The sequence below is a fragment of the Octopus sinensis genome, linkage group LG24, assembly GCF_006345805.1.
Source record: "Octopus sinensis linkage group LG24, ASM634580v1, whole genome shotgun sequence".
In the NCBI taxonomy this organism is placed as follows: domain Eukaryota; kingdom Metazoa; phylum Mollusca; class Cephalopoda; order Octopoda; family Octopodidae; genus Octopus; species Octopus sinensis.
Window position 1 is genome coordinate 2,907,724 of NC_043020.1, and position 27,354 is coordinate 2,935,077.

The 27,354-nt window shown below is 38.1% G+C and overlaps 2 protein-coding genes and 1 long non-coding RNA gene across 5 annotated transcripts in view; 1 reads left to right on the forward strand and 2 right to left on the reverse strand.

Annotated features, from left to right (window-relative positions):
• The window catches only part of LOC115223843 (fibulin-1), an 80,767-nt gene extending 78,204 nt beyond the window's left edge, over positions 1 to 2,563 (reverse strand). Inside the window, exon 1 of one of the 3 annotated variants that reach the window (XM_036513008.1) lies at positions 2,112 to 2,563. In XM_036513008.1, the coding sequence (XP_036368901.1) occupies positions 2,112 to 2,163 (52 nt within the window). In that variant the 5' untranslated portion in view covers positions 2,164 to 2,563. The remainder of the gene's footprint in view (positions 1 to 2,111) is intronic. The other 2 variants (XM_029794526.2, XM_029794527.2) reach the window with 2 other exon arrangements.
• The window catches only part of LOC118767798, a 62,494-nt gene extending 48,800 nt beyond the window's left edge, over positions 1 to 13,694 (forward strand). The window contains exon 4 of the long non-coding RNA XR_005003714.1: positions 13,271 to 13,694. This is a non-coding gene — a long non-coding RNA (uncharacterized LOC118767798). The remainder of the gene's footprint in view (positions 1 to 13,270) is intronic.
• Positions 12,252 to 27,354, reverse strand: part of LOC115224048 (DNA repair and recombination protein rti1-like) — a 221,225-nt gene continuing 206,122 nt past the window's right edge. The window contains exons 8-11 of the mRNA XM_036513009.1: positions 18,021 to 18,160; positions 16,938 to 17,045; positions 14,691 to 14,942; positions 12,252 to 13,018 (exon numbers count right to left, since the gene is read on the reverse strand). Of these exons, the coding sequence (XP_036368902.1) occupies positions 12,981 to 13,018; positions 14,691 to 14,942; positions 16,938 to 17,045; positions 18,021 to 18,160 (538 nt within the window). The 3' untranslated portion in view covers positions 12,252 to 12,980. The remainder of the gene's footprint in view (positions 13,019 to 14,690; positions 14,943 to 16,937; positions 17,046 to 18,020; positions 18,161 to 27,354) is intronic.

Genomic DNA, 27,354 nt, shown 5'->3' on the forward strand with positions numbered 1-27,354 from the left:
GTGGCACGTAAAAAGCACCCACTACACTCACGGAGTGGTCGACGTTAGGAAGGGCATCCAGCTGTAGAAACACTGCCAGATCAGACTGGAGCCTGGTGCAGCCTCCTGGCTTTCCAGACCCCGGTCGAACCATCCAACTCGTGCTAGCATGGAAAACGGACGTTAAATGATGATGATGATATAGAAAGAGAGAGTGGGAGAAAGAGAAAGTGAGAGAGAGAGAGTGACAGACAGACAGACAGATGGAACCAACAAATCCACTAACACACACCCTATAAAAAAAATAACAACAATCACTACAGAAAGAAAATCTTTCTAAGTAACGATCTTTTGCATTCCTTTTCACAGGAAGAGTGAAGAAGTAACGAGGATTTTGTGATGTGCATGCATTTTCTAATGCACTAAATCCGTTTGTGGACATAATGACACCGTCCTGTGTCTTTTAATCAAATCTAGAAGCAATCAATAATTTACCAGAATAACTAGCTTTGTAATTTATACACTGGTGTCAGGAACATAATTTAATGAAAAGTTTCTTGCATAAAAATTATGATGAAAGTATTTCAATTTGCATATTAACATTTCAAAATGAAGAATTTTGTATCATAGAAGCAGAAACGGTGTTCAAGGAGGAGGAATTTAGCAAAATTACTTGTTTTCATTTTGTATTTGTTTTGCAAGATTTTTGATGTGAATTTGTGTCAAGTGTCAAGAGGATCGTTGTGCTAATTAGTTATTTTCTCATTTAATTAAGTGTTTTGAACACATTTTCATAAAACAAAGTTCTTACATATAATTATGATGGGGTTTTAATTTAAAATCTTTTATCGTTTACTTGTTTCATTAGACTGTGGCCATGCTGCAGCATCACCCCAAAGAATTCTTAGTTGAATGAATTGATCTCAGTATTTATATTATTGTTAAGCCGCATACTTTTTATATTGGTCTCTTTTTGTTGAACTGCTAAGTTGTGAGGATGCAAACACACCATCACCAATTGTCAAGCAGTGGAAGGAGGGACAAACACAGACAGACACACACATGATGGGCTTCCTTCAGTTTCCATCAACCAAATCCACTCACAAGGCTTTGGTCAGCCCAAGGGTATAGTAGAAGACACTTGTCCAAGGTGTCACACAGTGGGACTGAACCCAGAACCATGTGGTTGGGAAGCATGTGGTGGGAGGGGCTAGTTGATTACATTGACCCCAGTATCCAACTGGTACTTATTTCATCAACTCCGAAAGGGTGAAAGGCAAAGTCAATCTCGGCAGGATTTGAACTCAGAATGTATAGGACAGACGAAAAACTGCTAAGCATTTTGCCCAGCATGCTAACGATTCTGCCAGCCTTAATAATAATAATGATAATAATAATAATAATTATTATTTCAGCTATAGGCACAAGGCCTGAAATTTGGGGGATGTGGGTGCTAGTGAATCATATCAACCCCAGTACATAACTGGTACTTGTTTCATTGATCCTACAAAGATGAAAGTCAAAGTTGACCTTGGCAGAATTTGAACTTAGATCATGAAGACAATAAAAGGCTGCTAAGCATTTTGTCCTGCGTGCTAACGAGTCTATCAGCTTGCTGATTAAAATAATAAGAATCTTTTATGTTTAGTCCCTAAACATTATATCAAGAGATGCAGTAAGGAAAATGTGAATATGTGTCATTCATGCCTTTCTTAGGATTGGAGTCTAGTGTGTGTGAAGTGGAACAGTGCCACTGGAAGCAGAAATGGTAGGTTTGAAGTGAGGAATGGAACGGAGCAAATCTGGGGGTGAAAAAGAAGCACAACTTCATCTTAGAAACAGGGTACATGTGGATAGCTTTAAAGGGAGAGAGAGAGCAAAGGGGGTGATTGTATGTGTGTATATGAATGCATGTATACATAGGTACATGAGAAAGAGGAAGAAAAAAAATAAAGGGAGAGGCCCTTAGAACATCATCAATAAGAAAAACAACAATAATTTGAACAAAAAAAAACATGAATAGACTAACATCATAATAATAATAATAAAGAAACTAAGGCAGAGAGAGAGAGAGAGAGAGAATAAGGGGTTAACTTAAAGAAAGGGGTAGCAAAAAAAGGTCTGGTCCTTACTGTGACATGTTAAAGCTGTGATGAGAAGAAGAAAAAGTATTCTGTACATCATTGACAAGTTTTGGCAGAGACCAACCAACCAGTAGTGATGGACTGTATAAATTCCAGGGGGTGTTTAGTGTAAGGGAGCAGTTTAATTTACTACACCCTCCACGGTAGTGGCGATGGCAGTGGTGGTGGTGGTGGTGATTATGGATCAGGACAGCCTCTATTCACTTCTGCCCCTTATATAGATGCTTCTGGTAATAAATAGTAGTAGTAGTAGTAAAGGGTAGTGGTGGTGGTGGTGGTAGATGTAGTAGTATTAGGAGAAGTAGTACTTGTTGTAATAGTAGTAGTGGTAGTTTCGGTGGTGGTGGTGGCGGCAGCATCGGTTGTGGGGAATGGTTTGGGTAGAAGCACTCACAGAACATCACCTCTCTTCTCTCTTTCAGCCAGTTACAGTTTCCCTTCTTTACTCATCTTTCTTCCAGCCTCTGCTACCCCCCCCCTACCCACCACCTGCCACTCCGGTACCATTCAGTTTACACACACACACATATTTTCACCGATACACATATATATATATACAATCATGTATACATACACATTTTCCTCACCACCACCTCTCTCTCCACACACACACAAATATATGCATTTATATATATATATATATACACAGCTATGTATATAGATGTGTATGCATACATCTACATACATACATTTATATATACACACACACACACACATACATATATAAATATATTGCAACTTACACTTGTTGAATAAACATGTGCCCACTGTATGTATGTATATATGTAACTATATATATATATGTATGTAACTATATATATATATATATATATATGTATGTATGTATGTATATATATATATATGTAACTATATATATATATGTATGTATATATATGTAACTATATATATATATGTATGTATGTATATATATATATATGTAACTATATATATATATGTATGTATGTATGTATGTACATATACGTACATACAAAGTATTTGTAGAAACTTGTTTATGAAATATCTATGGTGTTCATGTGTCAGTGACTCTGTGTGTGTGTGTGTGGTGTGTGTGTGTGAATCCACACAGAATGAGAGAGAAGGGGTGGGAGGTTTAAGTGAAACACTCAAAATGGAAGGAGAAGGGAGAAGAGGAGGAGGAGGATGACTTGGAGAAGAGAGGAAGGTATGTCTTGGTATGTAACTAAGGATGGGTTAAAGTGCAAATCAATCAAAGGACTCACCCACCACCATCACCACCACCGCCATCACCACAACCACTGCCACCACCACCTACAACTACCATAGAAAATGGTTTTATAGCTGAAATTTGGGACCCTCAACAAGTGTGTTTATGACTGATGCCTTATTTAATCGAACCCCCACGGAAAGGATTAAAAGGTGAAGTTGATCTTGGCATGATTTGAACTTAGAGCAAATAATGGTTTTGCATTTTAGCACAAGGCCTGCAATTTCAGAGGAGGGCAAGTCAATTACATCAACCCCAGTGATCAACTGGTACTTAATTTGTTGACCCTGAAAGAATGAAAGTCAAAGTCAACCCCGGCAGAATTTGAACTCAGAACATGAACAGACAGACGAAATGCCTCTAAGTATTTTTCCCTGCTGTACTAACGATTCTGCAAGATCATTGCTTTAATGGGATCGTCTTTTTCATTCGCAAAATGAGCCCCTTCCCCCTTAATTTTGCTCAGATTGCTTTCAATTTTCGTGTATCGATGCAACTCTGAATTTTGATTACAATCAACTAATTACTTGTAAATTAAAGAATTTGATGTTATTAGGAATTAAAGTTGGGAAATTTGGATAATTTTAGCAAGGCATTAACAGTTTGTTACATTGACAAGTGCACCCTGTGTTGTGTTCCACCTGGATGCTGTGGATGAAGACAGCATGCAGGTGGAACATGCTACGAGATTTACTTCCAGATAACACCAGACAGTTAAAAGTAAAATTAACCAAATTAATTACAGTGTTGAATACAGAAATAAGACTCTCTTACTTTCCACTGGCTGAGCAGATATGCAGCATAGTAAAATGACACAAACAAAGCAACCCCTCAGACACATAAAATCCTACATTTTCAATCATCCCAAAAATAGTTTGACAAAAGTTTTTACCACGAAAAAATATAGAGTAGGTCAAAAGTCACGCACAAACTAAATTCAATACACTCCAGAATTGTCAAAGATATGCTTCAATTTAAAAAGAAAAAACTGAACAGAATAAATGAAATAATGAGGAATGCAAATGTACTTGTACATGATGAACAAAATGAATAATAATAATAATAATAATAATAATAATGATAATAATACAAATATAAATAGAAGAGTGCCATAGTTATCATGTGAAATTGGTTGAACGATATTTTGGCATCAAGCGTTGCCTTCCACGGGTTCAAAATTACATGTCAGTCTACTACATTTTTTGTTAAGACTATAAAGGACCAAGGTAAACTCATCCAGAAGTTATGCACAAATAAATAGAAGAGTGCCGTATCATATACCGAAATATCGTTCAACCAATTTCTCATGATATGGCATTCTTCTATTTATTTGTGTATAACGTCTGGATGAGTTACCTCAGTCCTATATAGTCTTAATAATGATAATAATAATAATCCTTTCAATTTAAAGGCACAAGGCCTGAAAGTTTTGGGGATGGGTTTAGTCAATTACATCGAACCTGAAAGAATGAAAGATAAAGTTGACCTTGGTGGAATTTGAACTCAAAATGTAAAGATGGACAAATGCTGCTAAGCATTTTGCCTGGTGTACTAAAGATCCTGCCAGCTCACCACCTTACCTGCCCCATGATAAAAACTGGTGGGAACACAAACCACCTCCAGTGCTTGAAAAGGATTACACCTCACTCTTTTGGAATTTTACTGTTCAAACTGACAGAAAGAGAGATGCAAATAGGCCAGACATTATATTAAAGGGTTTCAGACAAAAATCATGCCTCCTTATCGACACGACTGTCCCAATCGACATAAATGTATCGGTCAAGACCTACCAAAAACTGAGCAAATACGAAGACCTCAAAACATAAATTGGCAAAATGTGGAACCTCAAGACTAAAACAATACTTGTTGTCCTAGGAATGATAGCAAAAGGGGTTGATTGCTACCAGTCTCAGATAGCAGGAAATCCAAAAATGGAAGAAATTCTTAAAATAGTGCTCATATCTTACAGAAAATATTGTCTATATGATTGCAAAAACATTTTAATCTGTAAACATTGTCAAAAATACTTTTAAATGCACTTAATAGCAAAAACCTGTTACTATCATCTTATCAAATTACTTTTAAAACAAACTTCTAATTTTCTTACGTTTTGACAGACATTCCCTAGAACCAAAAATACGGCACCCTAGTCATAATGCCAATTTGAACTTCTAGCTTGTTGTCTTTTGATGTCTCTGGGTGAGACTTGGAGTCAACTTGTACAAATACAAAGCAAAAGCCAAACACACAATAATATTAATATATAAAATGTGAAATGTTTTGGTGTGTGGCATTTGGCCCATCTTCTGTAGGATGAGGTAATCTTTTATCTTTTGCTTGGTTTAGTCAGTGGACTGTGGCCATGCTGGAGCACCCCTTCGAAGGGTTTCAGTCAAACAAAATGGTGTCAGTTTTGATTGTTTTTTAAGTATGAGACTTATTCTATTGGTTCCCTCTGATGAACTGTTAGGTTGCAAGGATGTAAACAAACCAACATTGGTTATCAAGTTGGGGGTTGGACATACACAGACACAAAGAAACATACACATATGTGTAGATATACATAAAACGGGTTTCCACATAGTTTCCCTCTCCCAAATCCACTCACAAAACATTGGTTGGGGGGTAAAGTAGAAGACACATGCACACGGTACTGTACAGTGGGACTGAACCTGACACCATGTGGTTGCAAAGCAAGCTTCTTAACCATACGGCCATGCCTACATCTCATCTGAGGAATTTTTACAGATTTTAGAAGGAACCCATACAATAAGTACCGTCTCCACCTCAGATGCAGAAAGCTTGCTTAGTAAATGTCCAAGGGGTAGAAATGATAAGGATCATAATAAAGAACATATGTAAATACCCGAAAAGTAAAACCACTCTCAATACCAGTAAACTTATAAAAAACAAACAACCCCCACTCTCACAGGTGTACAATTAATAATATACCTTTACATGCCCACAAGATGATTTATATAAACAATCAGATGTAGTAGCTATGGGTTTCCCCTTGGGACCTATGTTTGCAGCATTCTGCTTATCCACAACAAAGAACAGAATAACATCAAAATATAGACACATAAGATACAGCAGATTTGTAGATTGTATAGACTAGCGGTTAAGGGGGTGAGCTGCCAGAATCATTAGCATGCCAGGCAAAGTGCTTAGTGGCATTTCGTCCATCTTTATGTTCTGAGAACATAAAGATGGAGAACTGCTTGAATGATTAATTGAGTAAATGGTTTGTGTAAAAGTTAGATTTGTTTTTGTTTTTTTTAGACAATATTCTGTGTATAGGGAAAGGTAACCTTGTGGACAGAATGACGGGGTCAGCTGGATCAACTTATAATCTGTAAGGACAGGTGGAGCTGTGTGCCATTAAGAAGTTTGATCTCATGAAATGGCATCGTGGACATATGTCTTTTACCGTAGCCCTAGACTGATCAAAGCCTTATAAGTGAAGTTAGTAGGTGGAAACTGAAAGAAGCCTGTTGTACATACACACATATAAATATGCTTATACATCTCTCTCTCTCTCTCGATATATATATATATATATAAAGAAAACAGAAAATGGAGAAATATTGATGAATAACAATTGACTTACATCAATTATTATTTCCTACTCCAATGCAAACAGACTGCATCCCATCTAACAGCTGTTTCTGCCTCCAGTGTTACATGGTTTTGCCATTGATAAGTTAAAAAATATTTATATTTGGTAGTAAAACTGATCTGAAACACGGAGCTTCATCAGAGTGAAGAATAAATAAAAAAAAAAAAAGAAGAGCCTAGAAAAGAAAAGGGACAAGTTGAAAATGGTTTTAATCATACCATTTTGCTTGTGTATTGCTTTGGGTCGTTAAGTAAACGAGTCATTTACTTTTATCCCTTAAACTGTTATTTTAACCTCTAACTCAGCTAACCTTTCATATATATACATATATGTGTGTGTGTGTGTATATATATATGAGGGCATCCAGCTGTAGAAACTCTGCCAGATCAAGATTGGGGCGGTGCAGCCATCTGGTTTGCCAGCCCTCAGTCAGAATTGTCCAAGCTATGCTAGCATGGAAAGCTGATGTTAAACGATGATGATGATGATGATGATGATGATGATATATATGTATGTACAACTGTGAGTGTATGTTTGTGTCTCCTTGACATCACATACTTGTTGCATATGAATGTCATTTAGTTCCAATATTCTGCGAAAACATCTGACTCTGGGGAAAGATTACCTCGCTTGGAAGCAGGTAAGGGTTGGTGAGAGGAAGGCCTCCAATGATATTCTGTAATTAAGCATAACATTGGAACCAAACACTGTCAACAATTTCAGTGGATTTGGTAAATAAAGTCAACTGACTTTAAACACGCGGTGCCCTTCCATTCGCCAATCTATTTTATCTGTTATTGTCCATAAATGTTGGACCGGCTGAACTGAAGGGGTCAGCCCTTTTGGGGTTTGCTTTTGGAATGGTTCTTATCAATGCCTTTAATCAAAGATGCAACTGATCGAGATTGATCCAAGACTTTTCACAACAACAGTCATAGTTACCATCTCAATACCACTACCATCAGCATCATCGTCTTTCCAACTCCTCTACCACTTCAAATACTGCTACTACAACTGCTATTTCAAACTCATCATTATTTTTCTGGCCACACTAACACTGCCACCATCAACAACCGTCTCTCACCACTACCAATACCACCAATGTAATTAACACACATATCTACACAATGATCACCACCGAAAACAACAGCACTACAACCACAGCCACCACCTTCAGTCGTAACTACCACTGACACCACTATCACCAATACATCACCACCACCACCACCACAACTGATATTATCGCCACCACCACCACTGTCGCCCCCCCCCCGCCCCCATTATCACCTTCTCTCAACCATTACTGACATACAACCACTCTATTATATTTGATATTAGATTCTTTCTTCTTCAGACCAACATATTTTAACCTAATCACTTGACATTTTCTGAAATATGAGTCAGTTGATATAATCCAAACATATATAATTCCGGCTACCCCCCCCACCACCACCACCACCACCACCCCGTTCCCACCTCTGCCAGATGTACATTTACTGATGACTTTATTGGATGAAGAGATGTAGAAGAAGAAGAAGATGGTGGAAGCAGGAATGTACGAGGAGGTCTTGGATACTAGTGAAAAAGCAAAAAAAAAAAAAATTGAAAGAAAAAATATAAAAAAAAGGGAAGTAAAGGACCACCCTTCCTCTCCCTGAAGAAAAGCGTACACCCTGGCATAACTTATAAAACAAGATCTCCCACGTTGTTTTTTTTCTTCAAATTGTGATGGTGGTGGTGGTGATGATGACATATTGAAGCAGTGAAAGTTCTTGAAGATTCTCCATGATCTACAATATTCCTTAATGTTTTGCTTCATTAAAATTGTCCAAAGGTCCTTAATCATTGCCTGGCACTGAATCTTTGAGTCACCCCATTCTCATCTCTGTATCTTTTTTCTTTTTTGTGTGTTTTTAATATTTTTATCATTGCTTAGTCAGGAAGGAGAAGGCAACCCCTATAACCCTTAATTTATTCAGGGCCCCTGTGACTAGTGGTAAGGAGTGAAGAAATTATCTTCAAACTGGAAACCAGGCCCTATCATCAAAGGTATTCCAGGCATAGCAGTCCCTTCTTCCTTCCAGATATCCAGGACTCACTAACCAATGTGACCATTTATTTTTAAGTTGATGGGGCGTTGGTTGAAGGAGGCCTCTAACCTTGGAGGATACAATCTGATCTCGTTAAGGATGAAGCCAAGGTAAACCTAGAGCACTCTGTAAAATAATTGGTGAACAAGATGATGTAGGTTGGACAAGACCCTCCAGTCTGGCCAAGAACATGACAACCTCTCTAGTGCAAGTCCTATGATAAATTTGCACTCAGTACACTCTATAAAGTTTAAGGAAGGCATCTAACCATAGAAACGATGCCAAAAAGGAAATATACTTGTCTCAGAGCACAATAACTCCGAATGGAAACTTGGATCATAATGCTGTTGCTGAGAAGGCGATTTGGTTGTTATTTCTAGCAGATCAAATGACCAGATAGAGACTCACCCTCTCCTCTACTCTGTTGTTGGCCAAAAAGTGTTTGGAGGAGTGGAAGAGAAAAACGAGATTTTTTAGGCTATATTGAGTTTCATATCCTGATGAAACTCAACATCAGATCCTGTTTCAGTATTGTTGTTTACATGGTAACAACATTGAGTTGTGGGTTAGATGATGCACATGATAATGATGATGATGATGATGATGCTATTACTGTTGTTTAACCCTTGGTAAACCTTAATCAAGCAGTTGTATGCATTTGAGACCATGTCTTTTTTTTTCTTTGTATTTAGTGCTACAGATTATGTTTTTAACTTTTTAAAGATAGTATGGTGTGATTTGAGGAAGATTTGGTCACTATTTCTAGCAGGTTGAACAACCATATAGATGTTCACTAACTGGCTGGCTGGCTGGTGGTGGTGGTAGTAATAGTAGTAGTAGTAGTTGGAAAATGTCACAGCTGATGCTGCTGACGATAAAGGTAGTGGTGATGTTGGTGATGATGATAATGATTATGATATTGACAATGATGGTGGTGGTAGTGATGGTGATGATAAACGAGGCAATGACAGTTGAGTTAAAATGATAACGATGATGACAATGGTTATAACAGCACTGAGGATGATGATGATGACGACTACCACAATGCGTCAGCCACCCTGCCAACACTATGACCTCATCAGGACAACCAGGCTCCAGAATGAATCCACCCGGCGAAAATAACCAATCACCATCCTTTGATTATTTGGCCCCCCTCCCCCGCACCTCCTTCTATAATCCTTAGAATTCTCAAGCAGGAAATAGAAGGAGTTGAATTAAAGCAATAAATGAATACGCAGCAGAAAAACAGAAAAATTATGCCAAGATTGGAGTTGGAAATGAATTCTTTCATTCTGTACTTACCATTCTGGGAGTGTTGACTGTTGGATGTATTTAAGAGCTTCTGAGAGGTCAGCCTCCGAAAGTGGTTTACATCCTGTATGGAATAAATTTATGGAATTCATACACTACTCACCTCCCCCACATTTCTATCCAGTTTTCTCCCCCATCCCCTTCTGCTTGCGAATAACATTTTGGACAAGGTTTCTAAGAGACTGAAAACCCATCAACAGAAAAGAAACCAGAGGAGTAAATAAAAAGAAACAGAAAATAAAAAGAGAGATAAGAAAGGAAAAAAAGGGGACGTGGGGTGATGGGCTACACACCCCAAAGCAAATTGTGAGCCCAGCCACGCTCCACAGTGATGACCATGATGGCGTTGCTGTAGAGAATGGCCAGTGACACTTGCTGCAACAGTCACTCCACCCCATGGGGCTTATTTCTCCAACAGGTCACTGCTATCCCTATTTTGAAGAGGAAATTGGTAGCACGGGGGTCCTAGGACACTGTCTTGACAGTGACTGGCACAAACTGGTAGCAACCGGCCAAGCCCCTGTATTTGTTGACTTTTCTCTCCTCTGCATTACGGTCAGTGACATGCAGGTTTGTAGCCAGAGAATGCGTCGCTGCACATCACGTGTCCCAGACGAGAGATCTGCCTCCATTGAATGGGAAGAGTGTCATTCTGTTGGGACACTTGAATGTTACTGGTAACCTGTAACCCAGTACAACTGGGTTACGTGGGTTGGTTTTCGGCGATTAAACTGGCAGCCCCACCAAGCTTGCTTGGTGATGGGGGTGATTCTTGGACACTCAACAGGGCGAAAAATAAGACGGAAACTGAAGGAAGCTCGTATGTGTATGTGTATATATATATATATATATATATAATATATATATATATATTATATATATATATATCTGTGTGTGTGTATGTTTGTGCGTCTGTGTTTGTCCCCCTCAACATCACTTGACAACCAATGCTGGTGTGTTTACGTCCCCATAACTTAGCAGTTCTACAAAAGAGACCGATAGAATAAGTACTAGGCTTACAAAGAATAAGTCCTGGGGTTGATTTGTTTGACTAAAGGCGGTGCTCCAGCATAGCCACAGTCAAATGACTGAAACAAGTAAAAGAGCCAAAGAGTAAGGACTGACAGCTCCCACTTGATCCTTTGGGTGTATAAGATCAATGAATAAAAAATACTGCTTCAAATCTGACACGATATATCAGAGTTGATCAAGTAACGACATTAAAACAGTGGGGGGGAGAGACAAATAGCATGTGAGAACGGGGGGGGGGTATCGCATAAAATAATTTGTGATCCATGAAGTAACCTGAATGTCTGTCACATAAGATATGCTGTAAACCAGGTAACATAGTCTGAGAGTCACATAAAATAGAGTCGGTGGGTGGGGCACACGAAATGATTTGTGGATCATAAAAAATAGTTTTGTGTCCCACTTAAAACAGCGAGTAATGTCAATTAGTCTGTAAAGCAGATAAAATAGTCTATATATTTACATATATTACATAATGTCTCTCTCTCTCTCACTTGCTATATATATATATATACACACACAAACATACATATATATATACACATATATACATTCATACATACATATGATACATATGTACACATACATACACAGATTATTAAAATGTCTTTAAAAATCAATTTTTAATTTACAATTTTTAAAATAATTTAAATTCAAATGTTATCAGGGATGATAACACAACTTAAGATTTCATTGAAAAGTGTACTTATTTAAAGTAGTTAAGAAATTTCAACATGAATTTGGTCTTCATAAATAAAAAATTTCCTTTTGGTTTTTCTGTCAGAGAAATTTTGGATTTTTTAAAATAAAGTTTGAAGTATTTTTCTCTTTCCTGGTATTTGCATAGAATTTCTTTTAAGCTTCGTTTTTCTCTCTATTTTTCAATAATGATATTATGGAATCATATTGTTAAAATTGTGCATCTTGTTCTTATTGAAGAAGTCCGTTGCCATTGTCTTGTGCTGGTGTTGTTATCACAATGTCGAAATGAATTCTAATTGATTGGTAATTAGGAAGCGGTTGCAGTTGGTTTCTACTTCTTCCATCTCAAGTGAGATTGATACAAGATGCGACATCAAAAGAATTTATTTTTGACAGCATAAAAGTCTTGTAAACTTTTGAGAGAATGTGAAATAATCCTTTTTTGGAACAGTAAATCTTGAAACACATAAAGCTATAAATAATAGCATGTAAATATTGACTTGAAGAAACCCATATGGATATCAAAGGTCAAAGACTGCTTGCGAGCCAAAAAAAAAGTGAGTTTGAGTCCCATGGGCAGCCTTGGACTTTTTCTATGCCAAAGGGATTTTCCAGCCCAATTATTTTAATTGCTATTATTTATAGATTTATGTGATTCGTATGAATTTCTATCACATGTGATGTTTCAAACAAACTCTGATTGGTTGGTGTTTCTACTAAATGGTGCCTAATATGAACTGCGATTGGCTGTTCCGATTGTCATTGAAGGGAACTGTAAATAACTGATGTCTGTATAAGGTCAATGTGTTACCAAGAAGGAAATGGGGTTTATTCTGTTGGAGCCACAAATTATTCTTCTCTTATATATCAAGACGTTGCTTTTTTATTCGAAATTCATCTGTACAAAAATATAAAATGAAAATATAAAAATTAGTTAAAAAAAAAAACACATAGCCCTACCCATTAATTATATTAGATAATTGGGAGAGAAATCTGACTTAAAATAACCAAAAATGTTGACAAATGAATGTTGTTCTCTTTATATGGTGGTTGGAAAGAAGAATCAATAAAGAATCAGATCTAATGTTTTGTATTTGGTTACGTCTTTTTACTTTCTTAAACTGTATGCACTGATTATTAATTTTCTCAGTTCTCTTTCAGACACACAGACAGCACCCAGAGGGCGATTCCAGTCTGATACAGAAAACAAAAAGGCATGCTGTGTCTGAAACTCTTGCTGATAACCTCAGCTTCTTGAACCTGGCTAAGTCCTTTGCATTCAAGGTGAAGAAAAAAATTGGAGGCCACCGACAGGGAAATATCTTCCATAACCAAGAGAGAAAGAAACATCCTCCACGATGGGACATCATCAGGATTACTGAGTTAGTTTGTCTGTCAAGTCCAGGACAGCACCAATGTCAACCTGAGTAGCTTGATGAGGGCAACCACTCAGGGTCACAGTGTTCTCAATCAGATGAGGAGTGTGAGGACATAATTGCAATTGTAAATGAAAAATCCAATGTAGCAGATTCTTGGCTTTTATTAGAGAGCAATTAAAAATTAAAATATTGTTATTTAGTAATTGTAGAATTATTGATGAAAATAGAATTGGAACTTCTTAGTCTCAACAGTTCCTAAGGTAAGAGAATGGACACTGAATTATCCAACCTATTAAACCAACAGAGAAGGACAAAAACAGTGGCACCTAATGTTTTGCTGGTTGGATAGACATAGAGCGAGATTTTATGTAAGTGATACACATTAATATTGTGTAGAATAGACTGTGGGTCATATGAATAGTGTGTGTGTGTGTGTGTGTGTCTGAGAGAGAGGAAGAAAGAGAGAGACAGAGGGGAAGAAAGAGAGAGAGAGTCGGTTGTGGTAGTAATGAAAAGATGATTGGTGATGTTTGAGAGATAGTAACAGTAGTGGTGGTGGTAGTAGTGATAATGGTAGTGACAGTAGTAGTAGTAGTAAAAATATTGTTTCAAATTATAGCACTAGGCCAGCAATTTTTAAGTGGAAGAGAGTCAATAACATTGATACTAATGCTCAACTGGTACTTACTTATGTCATTGACCCTCAGAAAGATGAAAGGCAAAAATCGATCTTGGTGGAATTTGAACTCAGAACATAAAGAGCTGGAAGAAATGCCACTAAGCATTTTGCCTAATGCACTAACGACTCTGCTGACTCACTGCCCTTGTAGTAGTAGTAGTAGTAGTAGTAGCAGCAGCAGTAGTAGTAGTAGTATTAGTATTAGTATTAGTAGTAGTAGTAGCAGCAGCAGTAATCAAGGCAGCGAGCTAGCAGAACCATTAGCACACCAGCCAAAATGCTTAGCGGCATTTCATCCATCTTTACGTTCTGAGTTCAGATTCTGCTGAGATTAACTTTGCCTTTCATCCGTTCAGGTTCAATATTATAAGTACCAGTTGAGCACTGGGGTTGATTTCATTGGCTTTCTCTCTCGCCCGAAATTGCTGGCCTTGTGCCAAAATTTGAAACCAATATCACTAATGATCTGTGACTGAAAGATCTGCAACAATACAAAACCACAACAGGCTCACCTCTCGTATCTTTGATCAGCTGCAGTACTTTCTCACAACCTCTTTGGTTGCGTGGGGACAGTCTAGAGATTGCTGATACACAGGACAGGCCATCATTCAAGGTTTGGACAGCAGATGGCAGTTTCTGAGAGTTTGGTGACGATTTCAGCACCATTTCAGTCAAGGCTGTTGTCACCTTGTTTGATGATAACAAGGCAGTTTCTAAGTTGACAATCTCAGCATCAAGGGACTGGTTCCATACATCTTGGTCATCTAAAAGAATAAAAACAAAGAAAAATCAAACTTTCGTGTAAAAGTACCCCTAAATGACTGGAGTACCTTAAAGGGAATACCCATCCATCAATGAACCTGGATCAGTAATTGCATCTTTTATCTTTTACATGTTTAAGTCATTGGAGTGCAGCCATGCTGGGCACCACATTCAAGGGTTTGGGGCAGACAGATTGACCCCAGTATTATTTTTTTTAAAGTCCAGCACATATTTTATTGGTCCTTTTGCTGAAACACTAAGTTATGGGGACATAAACAAACCAACACTGGTTGTCAAGCAATAGGGCAAGGGCAAACACAGACACACACACATGATGGGCTTCTTTCAATTTCTATCTCTCAAGTCCACTCACAAAGCTTTGGTTGGCCCGGGGTTATAGTGGGACTTGAACCTGGAACCTTGTGGTTTGGAAGCAAGCTTCTTACCACACAGCTACACCTGTGGACAAGAGAACAGGAGCAGTTGTTAGATGCCACATTTTTGAGGCCTCTATTTCAAGTTCCTTGTATTTACTTAACTTTTCGGGTGATTTTACAGGAGTGTTGCAGTGAGCAAACAGGTTTTGTCAATGTGGTTTTTTTAACCCCAGTCCCTGGTCTGTTGGCCTCAACAGCTCACTCAGTTTAAATACTAAAGTCCCAAACAACAGTGACATCTTTATTTTCTACTACTTTGACAGGCGTGTATTCCCACCAGTTCTTTTCAGATGGGGTTCAGACTTCTTGCACGTGACCCACTACTAATACTGACCAAGTCTATCATAACGATTCATTTATACTTTTGAAGAACTTAGATCATCCATTTGTTTTTCAGGATGCATCACAAAAGTCACAAACAGGATCAGCACTAACAAGAAGGGCTTCAAGTTTTTCATGTTTTCCCCTCAAATTGGGTGGTGTTTGATTTAATAATGTTTGAAGGAAGAAAGCCACTTCTTTTTGGTGAGATTTTCCATTTTACTTGAGCCCCACACCTTATCAGAGGGATTGAGTAAAATTGGATTTTAAAGTTTGTTTTGCGAATTTGTCAGATTTCCTTTAAAAAACACAAAAAATAAAACAAAAATCCCTTTGAAGAAATAATATTCACCAAGGATCAATATAATACACGTAGAGTGAAAGAGTGTCTAGTTGAAACAAAGAGAGAGAGAAGCGGAGACGAATGTGTCAAGTGTCTGCTCAGCAAGGAACTGGCATTGTTTTTTATGACAACAATAGATAGTATCAGAGAGAAGAGAAAACACCGATTGTCATCTGATACTGAATACTGAAGGAAAAGTCAATAACATCAACAACAAGGAAGGAAAAAGTGGCCAGAGAAATGTTTCAGTCATTAGACTGCAGCTATGCTGGGGGCAGTGCCTTGAGAAATTCGACCATTTGGTTAATAGCTAAACGTGTTGATTTGCACCATTAAGAAGTTTATTCAACTTCAACAAAGATTTTCAAATTTGACATTTTCAGTGCAGTCAACCGGAACAGTAGCAGCGATACACCAGAGTCATGGGTGGATACCCTTCATATATATCATCATCATTGTTTAAATACCCACTTTTCCAAAATTGTATGGGAAAGACAGAACTCACTGGGTAAGATTTTCTATGGCTGGATGCTTTCCCTGTTGCCAACCTTCACTTATTTCCAAATAAGGTAATATTTACCCATGACCAGACATATTTTCCATGGAAGACTGGGAATGAAGGACACTGCTTACATGACAGTGTCAATCGCAACTATCATGCAAAGAGACAACACACACGACAGGCTTCTTTCAGTTTCCGTCTCCCAAATCCACTCAAAAGATTTTAGTTTGCTCCTGGCTAGAGAGCAGACACTTGGGCAAAGTGATGTGCAGTGAGACTGAACCCAAAACCATTTAGTTGGGAAGCAAACTTCTTACCACACAGTCACTGTTACTTCATCTCTGATTGTTGTCAACAAATAAAAGAAATCATAACTTCTCTAAGAAATATTTACCAAAGAGATCTTCTGGCAAAAGACTGCGGTCATCTGAGCAAGAAGATACGCTACGTGTACTTTCATTTGCTTTATCACAGATGGATTTATTCTTTGGATTATTGGAATCTGAAGAAGAAATATTGAGCCATTTGTTTGTTTTGTTTTTTAAGAAAATGCAAGAACTGCTCCTCAAAGTTTTTAAAATACTGCCCCATTTATTTTAGTAACAATTCTTCAATGCCCTGTCCCTTGTTATGGTTCAAAGTGCTTCTCCATTTTTAACCATTTTACATTCACATTACGGTAAACAAATGTAATTATTATTTATTCCCATTGTTTTGGATTAATCAGACATTATCTCATGACTTTGAGATTTTGATGAAGTGTTTATTTTTAGAATGACATTGCAGTAAATGCATGAGAAGCCAGATCTGGTTGGTTTGAGCATAAAACAATGTAGAGCATTTGTGCTTGATATGGAGAGTTTAAATGCTGAAGGGTGAATGCACATGCATGTAACATCAGGCCAAAGGGATTTCGTTCTGGGAATTTGTTTGATGTGCCTGAGTACTAATCTGAGTACAATGGATGTGGCTAACTACTTATCTGAGTACAATACTGCTCTAAGCTGATGCTTGATGCATCACCGCTTGGTCTTAGTTTTTTTATACAACCTTTAGCACATGGCTTCAACCAAACCCAGGTACCGATTCTCTGTGAAGACATGGAAAGTATTTGGTAACTGCTTATCTAAGAGTTTGAAGCTCACAAAGGAGATCAGGAATTAGTGCTACAAGTGGGGAGACACTGTGCTGGGGAAAACCTATCCAACCCATGCATGTAGGGAAAATGGGATATAATGATGATGATGATAACACATATGAACATAAAAGGCAAGCATGTTCATAAAAACAGGTTTTGTTGTTTAAAAGAATCAGTTTTGATTCTGACTCTCCATCTCCTCCTCCTCCCTGTCGCCATTGCCATTAGCATCAAAGTATCAAGAGTGCATTCTCTCATAGCTAATCCTCATTATTGCCATCATCATCATCTCCACCACTGTCATCACCATCACCATCAAAAGCAAAAAAAAACACTTACCACCACCACCAGTATTATTTGTTCCTTCAGTTTTCTGTTGGGCTTTGTTATTGTTGCGCATTCTTTGGAATTCTTCTTGTTTCTGTTTTTGTCTCAGAATTCGTTCCTGGCGCTTATCTTCAGTGAAGCATGGAGAGACCCTGTTTTTTAAGAACACAAGAAATCAACATTAATATGCACATATGGTTGTGATGCATGTACCCGGTGTACCCTTTGTATATTTGTACCCCAGTGTCACTTTGATGGCATGTGCTGCTTTCTCACTCAGTAATAATAATAATGATAATAAAAATTCTTTCTGATTTAGGGACAAGGCCAGCAGTTTTAAGGGGAAGGGATTAGATGATACTGTCAACTCCTGTACATGACTGGTCTTAACACTTCTGACCTTGGAGTGATGAAAAATAAAGTTGACCATAGCAAAATTAGAACTCTTGATCTAGGGAACCAGAAGGAACACTGCAGAGCATATTTTCTGACGTTCTAATCATTCTGCCAATCTATTATCCTCAACAATAATAACGGGTTTCTAATTAAGCTAGTGATTTTGAGGAGATGCAGGAGATAAGTTGATGATAGGCATTGATCCCAAGATTTTACTGAAATGATGAAAGGCAAAGTTGTCCTAGGCAGAATTTGAACTCAGAATGTCAAGAGGAAAAAGAAATACCACCAAAGCATTTTGTCTAAAACCCTGTTCTGCCAGTCCACTGATAATAATAATAATAATAATAATAATACTGGTGGTGGTGGGAAAGGTAGTTACTGTCTGACATTAAATTCAAGCTGCAACCGTTGAAAAATATCCCACCCAAATGTGGAGAGATTATCATACTCATCTGCTTTAAATAAATAGATTTAAAAAAAAACAGTCTAAGACCATTGCAAAATGATAAGAGGAGGGAGATAGACTGATAAAGTATAGTGTGTGAGTCTCTCAAGTGTATGCGTTTATGGGCAGATAAAGACACACACATATATATATATATATATATATATATATATATAGCTAGAGAGAAAGGGAGAAGTAGGGGAAGGCATATGCATACAGATAACGTATACGGTATGAAGATGTATGTGTATGTGTGTATATATATACACACACATAAGTATATGCATACATATATACACGTGTGTGTGTAAGTGTACAAAGAAAGCCTTTATATAAGTAGCAGTGTTGTTGTTGTTGGTGGAAGTTTAGAATAAGATATTCACAGAACATCTTCCTGTGATAAAAATGTGGCTTGACTCAAAGACCAAATTTTGGGCAAGATCATTCACCTTTCAGACAATTTTATTTACATTTTTTTTTTTCAGACGTGTGTGCCCACACACACACACACACACACACACACAAGCACATAATACTTCCAAGCAATTCACTTTAGGTTTATATAATTAATGAGGAAAATGGAAACTGGATTTGGTATGAACCTTTATTCAACACGATGCTCATTTCAACCCATCCTGCAGCTGCCCCTTACAGGTAGGTTATTGTGCATCTAGTTGTGTTGCATCATGCAGAGCAGTCGGTGTCACCTGAGGCATTTGGTGTAATAAGATAATAGTACTACGTATTCTGAGTTCCTCTTGGCATGTTCTACTCGCTTGTTCTACCCACACACTATGAGCACCAAAACATATACACTTAAAATGTTTCAGTGCTTACAATAAATAACTCATGTCTCACTTCCGTAGAGCAATTACGGCAGAACACGTGTGTTATAAACCTTAACTTTAGTTTGGATAGACATGCTATGGTGTGACCAGAGACGCTTGTCAAGCCTACCAAAGGAATCACAATCTTTGCTAATTCTATATGAAATTTCATTACCAAGACCAGGAGTGCTCAGCGTACTTCCTAAATATTGTCGAACCAATCCTGGTGCTTTATAAGTGTATCACATGATACAGCAGAAACAGCTGCAAGCCATTGAAGTGCATCCTTTATTCCTTTCTCATCTCAATGTCTTATTATCGCTCTGTGCTCGACGAATGCTTCATTTGGAAGCATATGTCTATTGAGTTCACCTCACACCAGGTTTTTAGTCTCACGATGCCTATTAGTATTGCATGGCTGCCATCCAATGACTGAAACAAGTGACAGACAGACACACACACAAATCTAAAATCCAATGCACAACATTTGAAATTTTGCCCCCCCCCCCCCCACATTAGTCTTATCCAATTTTGTATCTCAGGAGATTAAAAAAATAAAACAAGAAAAAAATCATGTATGGGCGATGTCCCTCCTACTTCTCTTCCCCACCACTACCACCATCATAATCTTCATCAAGCAACTGAACAGAATGAAAGATAAAAAACAAAAACAAAAACTGATATCCAACGAACATTCTCCTTGATATTATTAGAGTATAAATGTTTAATTAGGCAAGTGACAGCTTCAGAGATTGCTGTAGATTTATGAGGTGACAGTTCATGTCTATTTTATCTCCCTTCTCTCTCTTTATCCCTAAAATTTACCCTGCCCCAACCTGAAACAAATTAGATAACCTTAATCCATGCAGATAAAACTTCCAGGATTTTTTTCTTTTAATTGCCTTTATATCCTTTCTCCATCCATTAACCATGGGTGGATGGAAACAGCTGGATATCTCCTTTCCTGGCAATTATCTTCTCAGCTGTGAAGCAGGAAAGATTGTCTGTTGTTGTTGTTTAGCCCTAGGCTACAGCTAACCCTACGATCAAAGGTGTTCCAGTCTGAAGGGAACATGCAAGTTGCCTCATAAGTTTAAAGTGAAGTAACTGTTCTTATTTAAGATGAGAGTAACTTATAATTTCCCTGTTAGTTTCAGTGGGGTCAATGACAACCGGCTATATAGAAGCTCCCTCATGAGTTTGTATTGTTGTTGATGCAGCAACAGCCATCCAAGAATTTGGACCTGGAGTTGTCCATTTCCAGCGACTTCGAGGGTCACCTCCCAGTGGTGTCGGGCGTCAGCGAAGAGCCCTCAACTACAAGATGACCAAAGTTTCCCCCCCCCCAAGGTCTGGGGTCTCCCACTCCTAAGCCCTAGACTGTCACCCTTACCCGTCTTGTAGCTGAACAACAACAGTAGTAGTAGTGATGGTGATGATGCTATTACTGTTACTACATTTCTTCTTCCTCTTCTGAGAAGAGTAAGGCTATGACCACTGCCAAGTGATCATAGAAGAGTGCCACTTCTGCCTGGCTGGCTATATTCTCCATCAAGCCAACCGACATCTCTCAAAAATAGTCACAACTTGAATGCTACCTGTTGGAAGGTGTAAAAAAGGGCAGGCTGAAGATCGTTAGAGAGCAAACATTTCAGGGTGATCTGAAGACAGTCGATATTATGTGGAATGGATGTGCAAGAGTAGCAGCCAACTGAATCCAGAGGAGGAAGCTTGCTGCCCAATGCACTGAGAAGCACAGAAGGAACTAAAGCTAAGCAGTAGTGGTCAGAAAAGGACCAAAGGTCCTTTCCAAACCATAGATCCATGAGGCTGGTGTCCTGGATTCTGTGGCATATATATTCACCCCTTGGACAAGATGTCAATCTGTTGTAGGATTATTCATTTTTGCCAGCTGAGTGGACTTGAGCAATGTGAAATGAAGTGTTTTGCTCAAGAACACAACACATCACCCAGTCCAGGATTCGAACCACAATCTCATGAGTGCAATATCCTAACCACTAAGCCTCACACCTCCACTAAGTCAGTGCTTTTCAAACTTTTTGCTGGAGTGGAACCCCAAGGAAACATTCCACTGGCTTGAGGAACCCCTGTGCAATAATTTAATAGTTTTATGCACACATATCTGCACAGGAGAATTAAAAATTACAGCCGATTTTAGCAGTTTTGTAACTTCTTGCGGAACCCCTGGACTGTACTGGCTGAACCCTGGTTGAAAACCACTGCACTAAGTAGTAGTAGAAGTAGTAGATATCACTTCAGGTCAATCTTGAGTGAAGCAGATCCATAATCAAAGACATCACAACCATAACGACTTCATTTTCTATTTCAGTAACCCTGATTGCAGATCCTTCTTGTTGGCTCAAAAGAAAACCTGTTGGGTCAGCTGAGGCCTGTAAAGTGATGAGCCTTGCCCTAAATACAATGTCCGATGCTTTTGAGAATCCTGATTTGGATCTTAACCATCCAGCCACAGCCGGCTGTAGACAAGTGCAGCACTTATACGTTTTAGGGAGAAAAGAAATCTGAAATTCACTTTACCTCCACAACATAAACCTTAAAATGTCTGCAGGTGAAAATAGTCAAGGAATTATTACCAACAACGATCGCTATTTTAACTTCGTCTGCTCTAACGACCCTCCATGTTTGGTTTCCTTGAATGTCTCCACTTTCCTGTTTTTGTTACCAGCTTTGACCCTCCACAAATCCCAAATTTTATTTTGGTTTTTGCAGGAGCAACTGCCTTTGAAGACTCATATTGTTGTTCAATGCTCGACATGAGGAGTAAATGGACAGCCAACAACTGATGAAGGGTCGTTCTTTATGTTACTTGTCCTGTTTTTTATTTGTTTCTCTTGTTGTTTGTGTATCAATTCATTTGTTTTTCTATTTCATTTTGTTTACAGTTTGTGACGTCCTGTACCCATATATGCATACATATATATATATATGTACATATATCTAAAATAATATAAATATATACATACATATATGTACATACCTACGTATATATATATACATGCATATATGGGTACAGGGCATCAAAAAAACGTTGAACACAATGAGAAACGAAAACATAAAAAAACAAACAGAGAAATGAGACGTGCAACATAAAGAATATTCCCCTTCATCAGTTGTCCCTGTTTCATCTACTCCACGTTTCGAAGGCAAGGACAATACGTGACTTCGTTGAAACAGTCCTTCCCGCAAAGCAAATTAAATAAAATTTGGGGTTTTTTTGTGGAGGGTGAAAGCGGTAACAAGGAGCAATTTTTACCTAGATTTGGCTGTTATTTGTAGCTGGATGGACTGCCATGTATAAACCCTTTTGTTATTGTAGAGTTGTTGTTATTTAGCCCAGATAAGTTTAGTTTAAGTAATACATGATTAAAAACATTCCAGGAGTGGCCAACCATACCTACTTTTATTAAGAAAAGATGTATATAGAATTATAATATTTAACCCTTTCGTTACCAAACTGGCTCTGGATCTGAGTACAAATGTCTTGTTTTCATAAGTTTTGAATTAAAATCTTCCATCAAACCTTAGTCACAATTTATGTTCCTAACACTAGCTGAATGATAACTAAGTTATTTTACTAAATTCTTTGTTATATTTAAAGTAATTAAAAGAAACACAGAACATCTCAAAATAAATACAGTAACGAAAGGGTTAATGTGATGTTGCCTTTTTAAATATGGTAGAATGTAATTTGAGGATCTCCCAGCAGCTTATTCTGATCAGATCAAACAAACTCATAGAGGTTAATTTGTTAGCTTGCCATTTTGTAATGTTTACAACGATATGGGACTCTCTTGCAACGACCATGATGAAATCAAAAGATATGACACTACTTCCAAAATGTATATACATGTTGTACAGTTATCATAAACAATAAGTAAATAAAACCATGTTTACACCACAAGGGAGACATTTCAATTACAGAACAAAATGAACTTCTCTTTTTTCTATTCACTCTGAAAGTAACTGCATGAGAAACCCCCAAAGACATAACAATGTATATATAATGTATACATAGCAACCTTGCTGAGATAGAGATAAAGAAATTGGGTCCAGAACTGGGGAGGATAGTTTCGCTTTCAGTAAGCTTTACCATTGGCTTTAGAACAGCCACGGTGTAACATTGAAGGTGGAAGTCAATGTGTATGGGTCAGTGATTTTGACACCATTGCTTTGTGGTGCTGAATCTTGGACCTTGTTCTGAAAGCACATCAACCAGCTTGATGCTTTTCAGATGAGACGCTTGCATACTTCTCCAACATAGAACCGAGTGACCATATTTGTAACCGTGAGGTGCTAACAAAATGCAACGTATCAGGTATTGAAGCCATCCTTATCAATATACAGCTGAGATGGTCAGGTGTCATCTCTCACTTATGAATGATATCAGAATCCTGAAGCAGCTCCTCTTTGGCCAATTCTCAACAGGAAGGTCAGTTGGAAGGCCACGCTTGTGCTTCAAAGACAATCTGAAGTGATGAAACATTCCCTTTTCTTCTTAGGAAAAAGAAAGCATTAGAACTCAGGACCTGGCACCAGCTCTGCTTCTCCTTGGCTCAACAATTTCAGTGAAGTCAACTCCAACATTGGGAAGATTTCGTGCAAGCATGAAGGACATGCTGGCAAAACACTGCTCCTCTGAATGGAAACCTTACCTGTCATTGTGGTTTTGTGGCATGAAGCAAAGCAGGCCTTGCCATCCACTCAAGAAAACACACAATAATAAATGATCTTCCAAACACTTAAGGAAACCGAGTCCTCAACTTGTTCCCTTTGCCAAAAGGTTTGCAAGGCACCAGCAGGCCTCAAGACACTTGTTTGTGTCCTGTGTTATGAATATGATCACACGGTTTTATGTTGGGGATTACCGCTTTATTTTACTGAAACCACATTTGTTGTTCACGAGAGAATCCATTATCATATATATATATATATATATATCTGTAAATAGTCACATATTACATTTACAGATGAGCTTCAGTAGGTCCGCTTTGAAGTCTTCCAGATAAATTCCTCTTTCATTCTTTTGTTGTCTTACCATTTTTATCAATATATATATATATATATATATACACACACACTCACAGGCAAATAAGAAACAAGAAAAACAACACAACTCAAAGGGATGTAGAGTGTGTGTGTATATATATATATACAAATAGGCAAGCATGGCTGTGTGGTTAGAAGTTTAGCTCCCAACTACATGGTTCTGAGTTCAGTCCCACTGTGTGGTACCTTGGGCAAGTGTCTTCTATTACAGCCTCAGCCCAATGAATGCCTTGTGAGTGGATTTGGTAGACGGAAACTGAAAGAAGCATGTTGTTTATATATTTGTGTGTGTTTGTGTCTCCTTGTCTTTACATCATGTAATAGTTGTAAATGAGCGTCCCTGTTATACAAGCAGTGTCGTTAATTTACTTGGAAACAGGTGAGACTTAGTGACGAGGAGGGGCATCCAACCATAGAAAATCTGCCTCAATAAGCTCCATCCGACCCATGCAGAAATGGAAACGTGGACGTTAGACTGATGATAATGATGATATTTTTTAGTCTTTCATTTGCTTCAGTCACTAGACTGTGGCCATGCTGGGGTCTTAACTTGAAGGCTTTAGTTGAACAACTTGACCCCAGTATTTATTTTGTTACTTCTAAGCCTGGTACTTATTGTATCAGCATCTTTTTAACAAACTGCTAAGTTACAGGGACATAAACAAACCAACACCAGTTGTGAAGCAGTGGTGGCAGGGGATAAACACAAATATAAAGACACACACACACATTTTTATATATGAGCTTCTTTGAGTTTTCAATGACCAAATTCACTCACAAGGCTTTGGTTGGCCTGAGGCTATAGTAGGAGACACTTGACCAAGGGGCTACACTTTGGAATGGAACCTAGAACCATGAGGTTGGAAAAGAAACTTCTTACCACACAGTCATGTCTGTGTCTAAAATTAAGTTGCTGCATAGAATCTACAAAGCCATTTCCCTCAATATTACTCCTCCGCCTCCCAGCTGAAGGTTTCTTTGTCTTGCAGGTTACTTGAATACCCTGTCGGTGCTGGTGCCAAGTAACTTTAAGATGGATTGAAATCTAAGAATATTTACTCCTTCAAAAAACATCAAAATTATTTATGGTTAATCACTTCATTTTGGTAAACGAGTCAATTATAATTTTTCCAAATTGTTCAATTTAGAATCATCAGCATCGTTTAATGTCCACTTTCCATGCTAGCATGGGTTGGATGACTTGACTGAGGACTGGCAAACCAGATGGCTGCACCAGGCCCCAATCTTGATCTGGCAGAGTTTCTACAGCTGGATGCCCTTCCTAATGCCAACCACTCTGAGAATGTAGTGGGTGCTTTTTACGTGCCACCGGCACAGGGCCGTTGCATAATATTTTCCAATCAATTGCTGACAATGTGTTGTTGGTCATTGTTGTCAGTAGCATGTACCTACAGCCAACCAGAGACCAAGGCAAGATTTGTCTGTGCATGTGTGAATCATTATAATTGTCTTAATGTTCGCTTTTCCATGCTTACAGAGTTTATTGAGGCAGATTCTCTACAGCTGGATGTTCTTCCTGTTGCTAACCCTCACCTCTTTCCGAGTAAAGTATTAATTCACCCCATAGCTAAACATGGTTACAGGGAAGACTAGAAATGAGGGAATCCACTATGATGGTGGCACTAGTGCTAATTGTCAAGAGGGGTCACACACACACAACAAGCTTCTTTCAGTTTCAGTCTACAAAATTTACTCACAACACTTTTGTCCTCCTGGGGCTTTAATAGAAGTCACATGCCAAAGATTCCACATAATGGAACTGAATCTGAAACCATGTGGTTTTGAAAATCTTCCTCACACAGTCGTAAGTCTTTGGACTGCAACCATATTGAGCATTCTGGGGGCTCTGATTCCAGGGGTTTTCTTCAATTGTATCTTGAATTAATTATTAATATGGAGTAGATTTGCCCCCATTCTACAAGTCTCCTGGAAAAGGTGTGTGTGTGTGTGGTGGGGAGGAAACATAGATGTAGTTTGATCTTAATACCATAGTTCCCTTCACACACACACACACACACACAATGAAAGATAATATTTTTGGAGCAAAACCAAATACATTTTCTGAAACAAGGGTGAAATCATAACAATAACAACATTAACAAACAAATAAATATAAAAGTAGAATAAAATCTAGATGGTTCCTTCAGTTCTCAAAACAAGGATCAAAAAGGAAATCTAATTTTGGCACAAAGCTGCAAATTAGGCAACAAGACATAGCGAATTAGATCCACCTCAGTACATGACTGGTACTTACTCGGTCAACTTTGGAAACCTTTCTGGAATGAACACGAAGTTCAACAGATCTTCTCAAGTACTTAACTGGTACTTACAAAGTACCAGAAAGAAATTGTAATTTAGACAAAGGGCCTCAAGTATGGTTGCAGTGTATCAGTTTCATTGTTGGACAGATCAACTGCCGTGTTTGATTCATACTTATTTTCACAACCCAGGAAGAAATTCTAACTTAGTTAAGGGGCCACAAATATGGTGTAGAGTACCAGATAAAAAACATTTTTTTCATTAGAACCATCTCAGCATTTAATTGGTAATTACTTTTAAACAACCC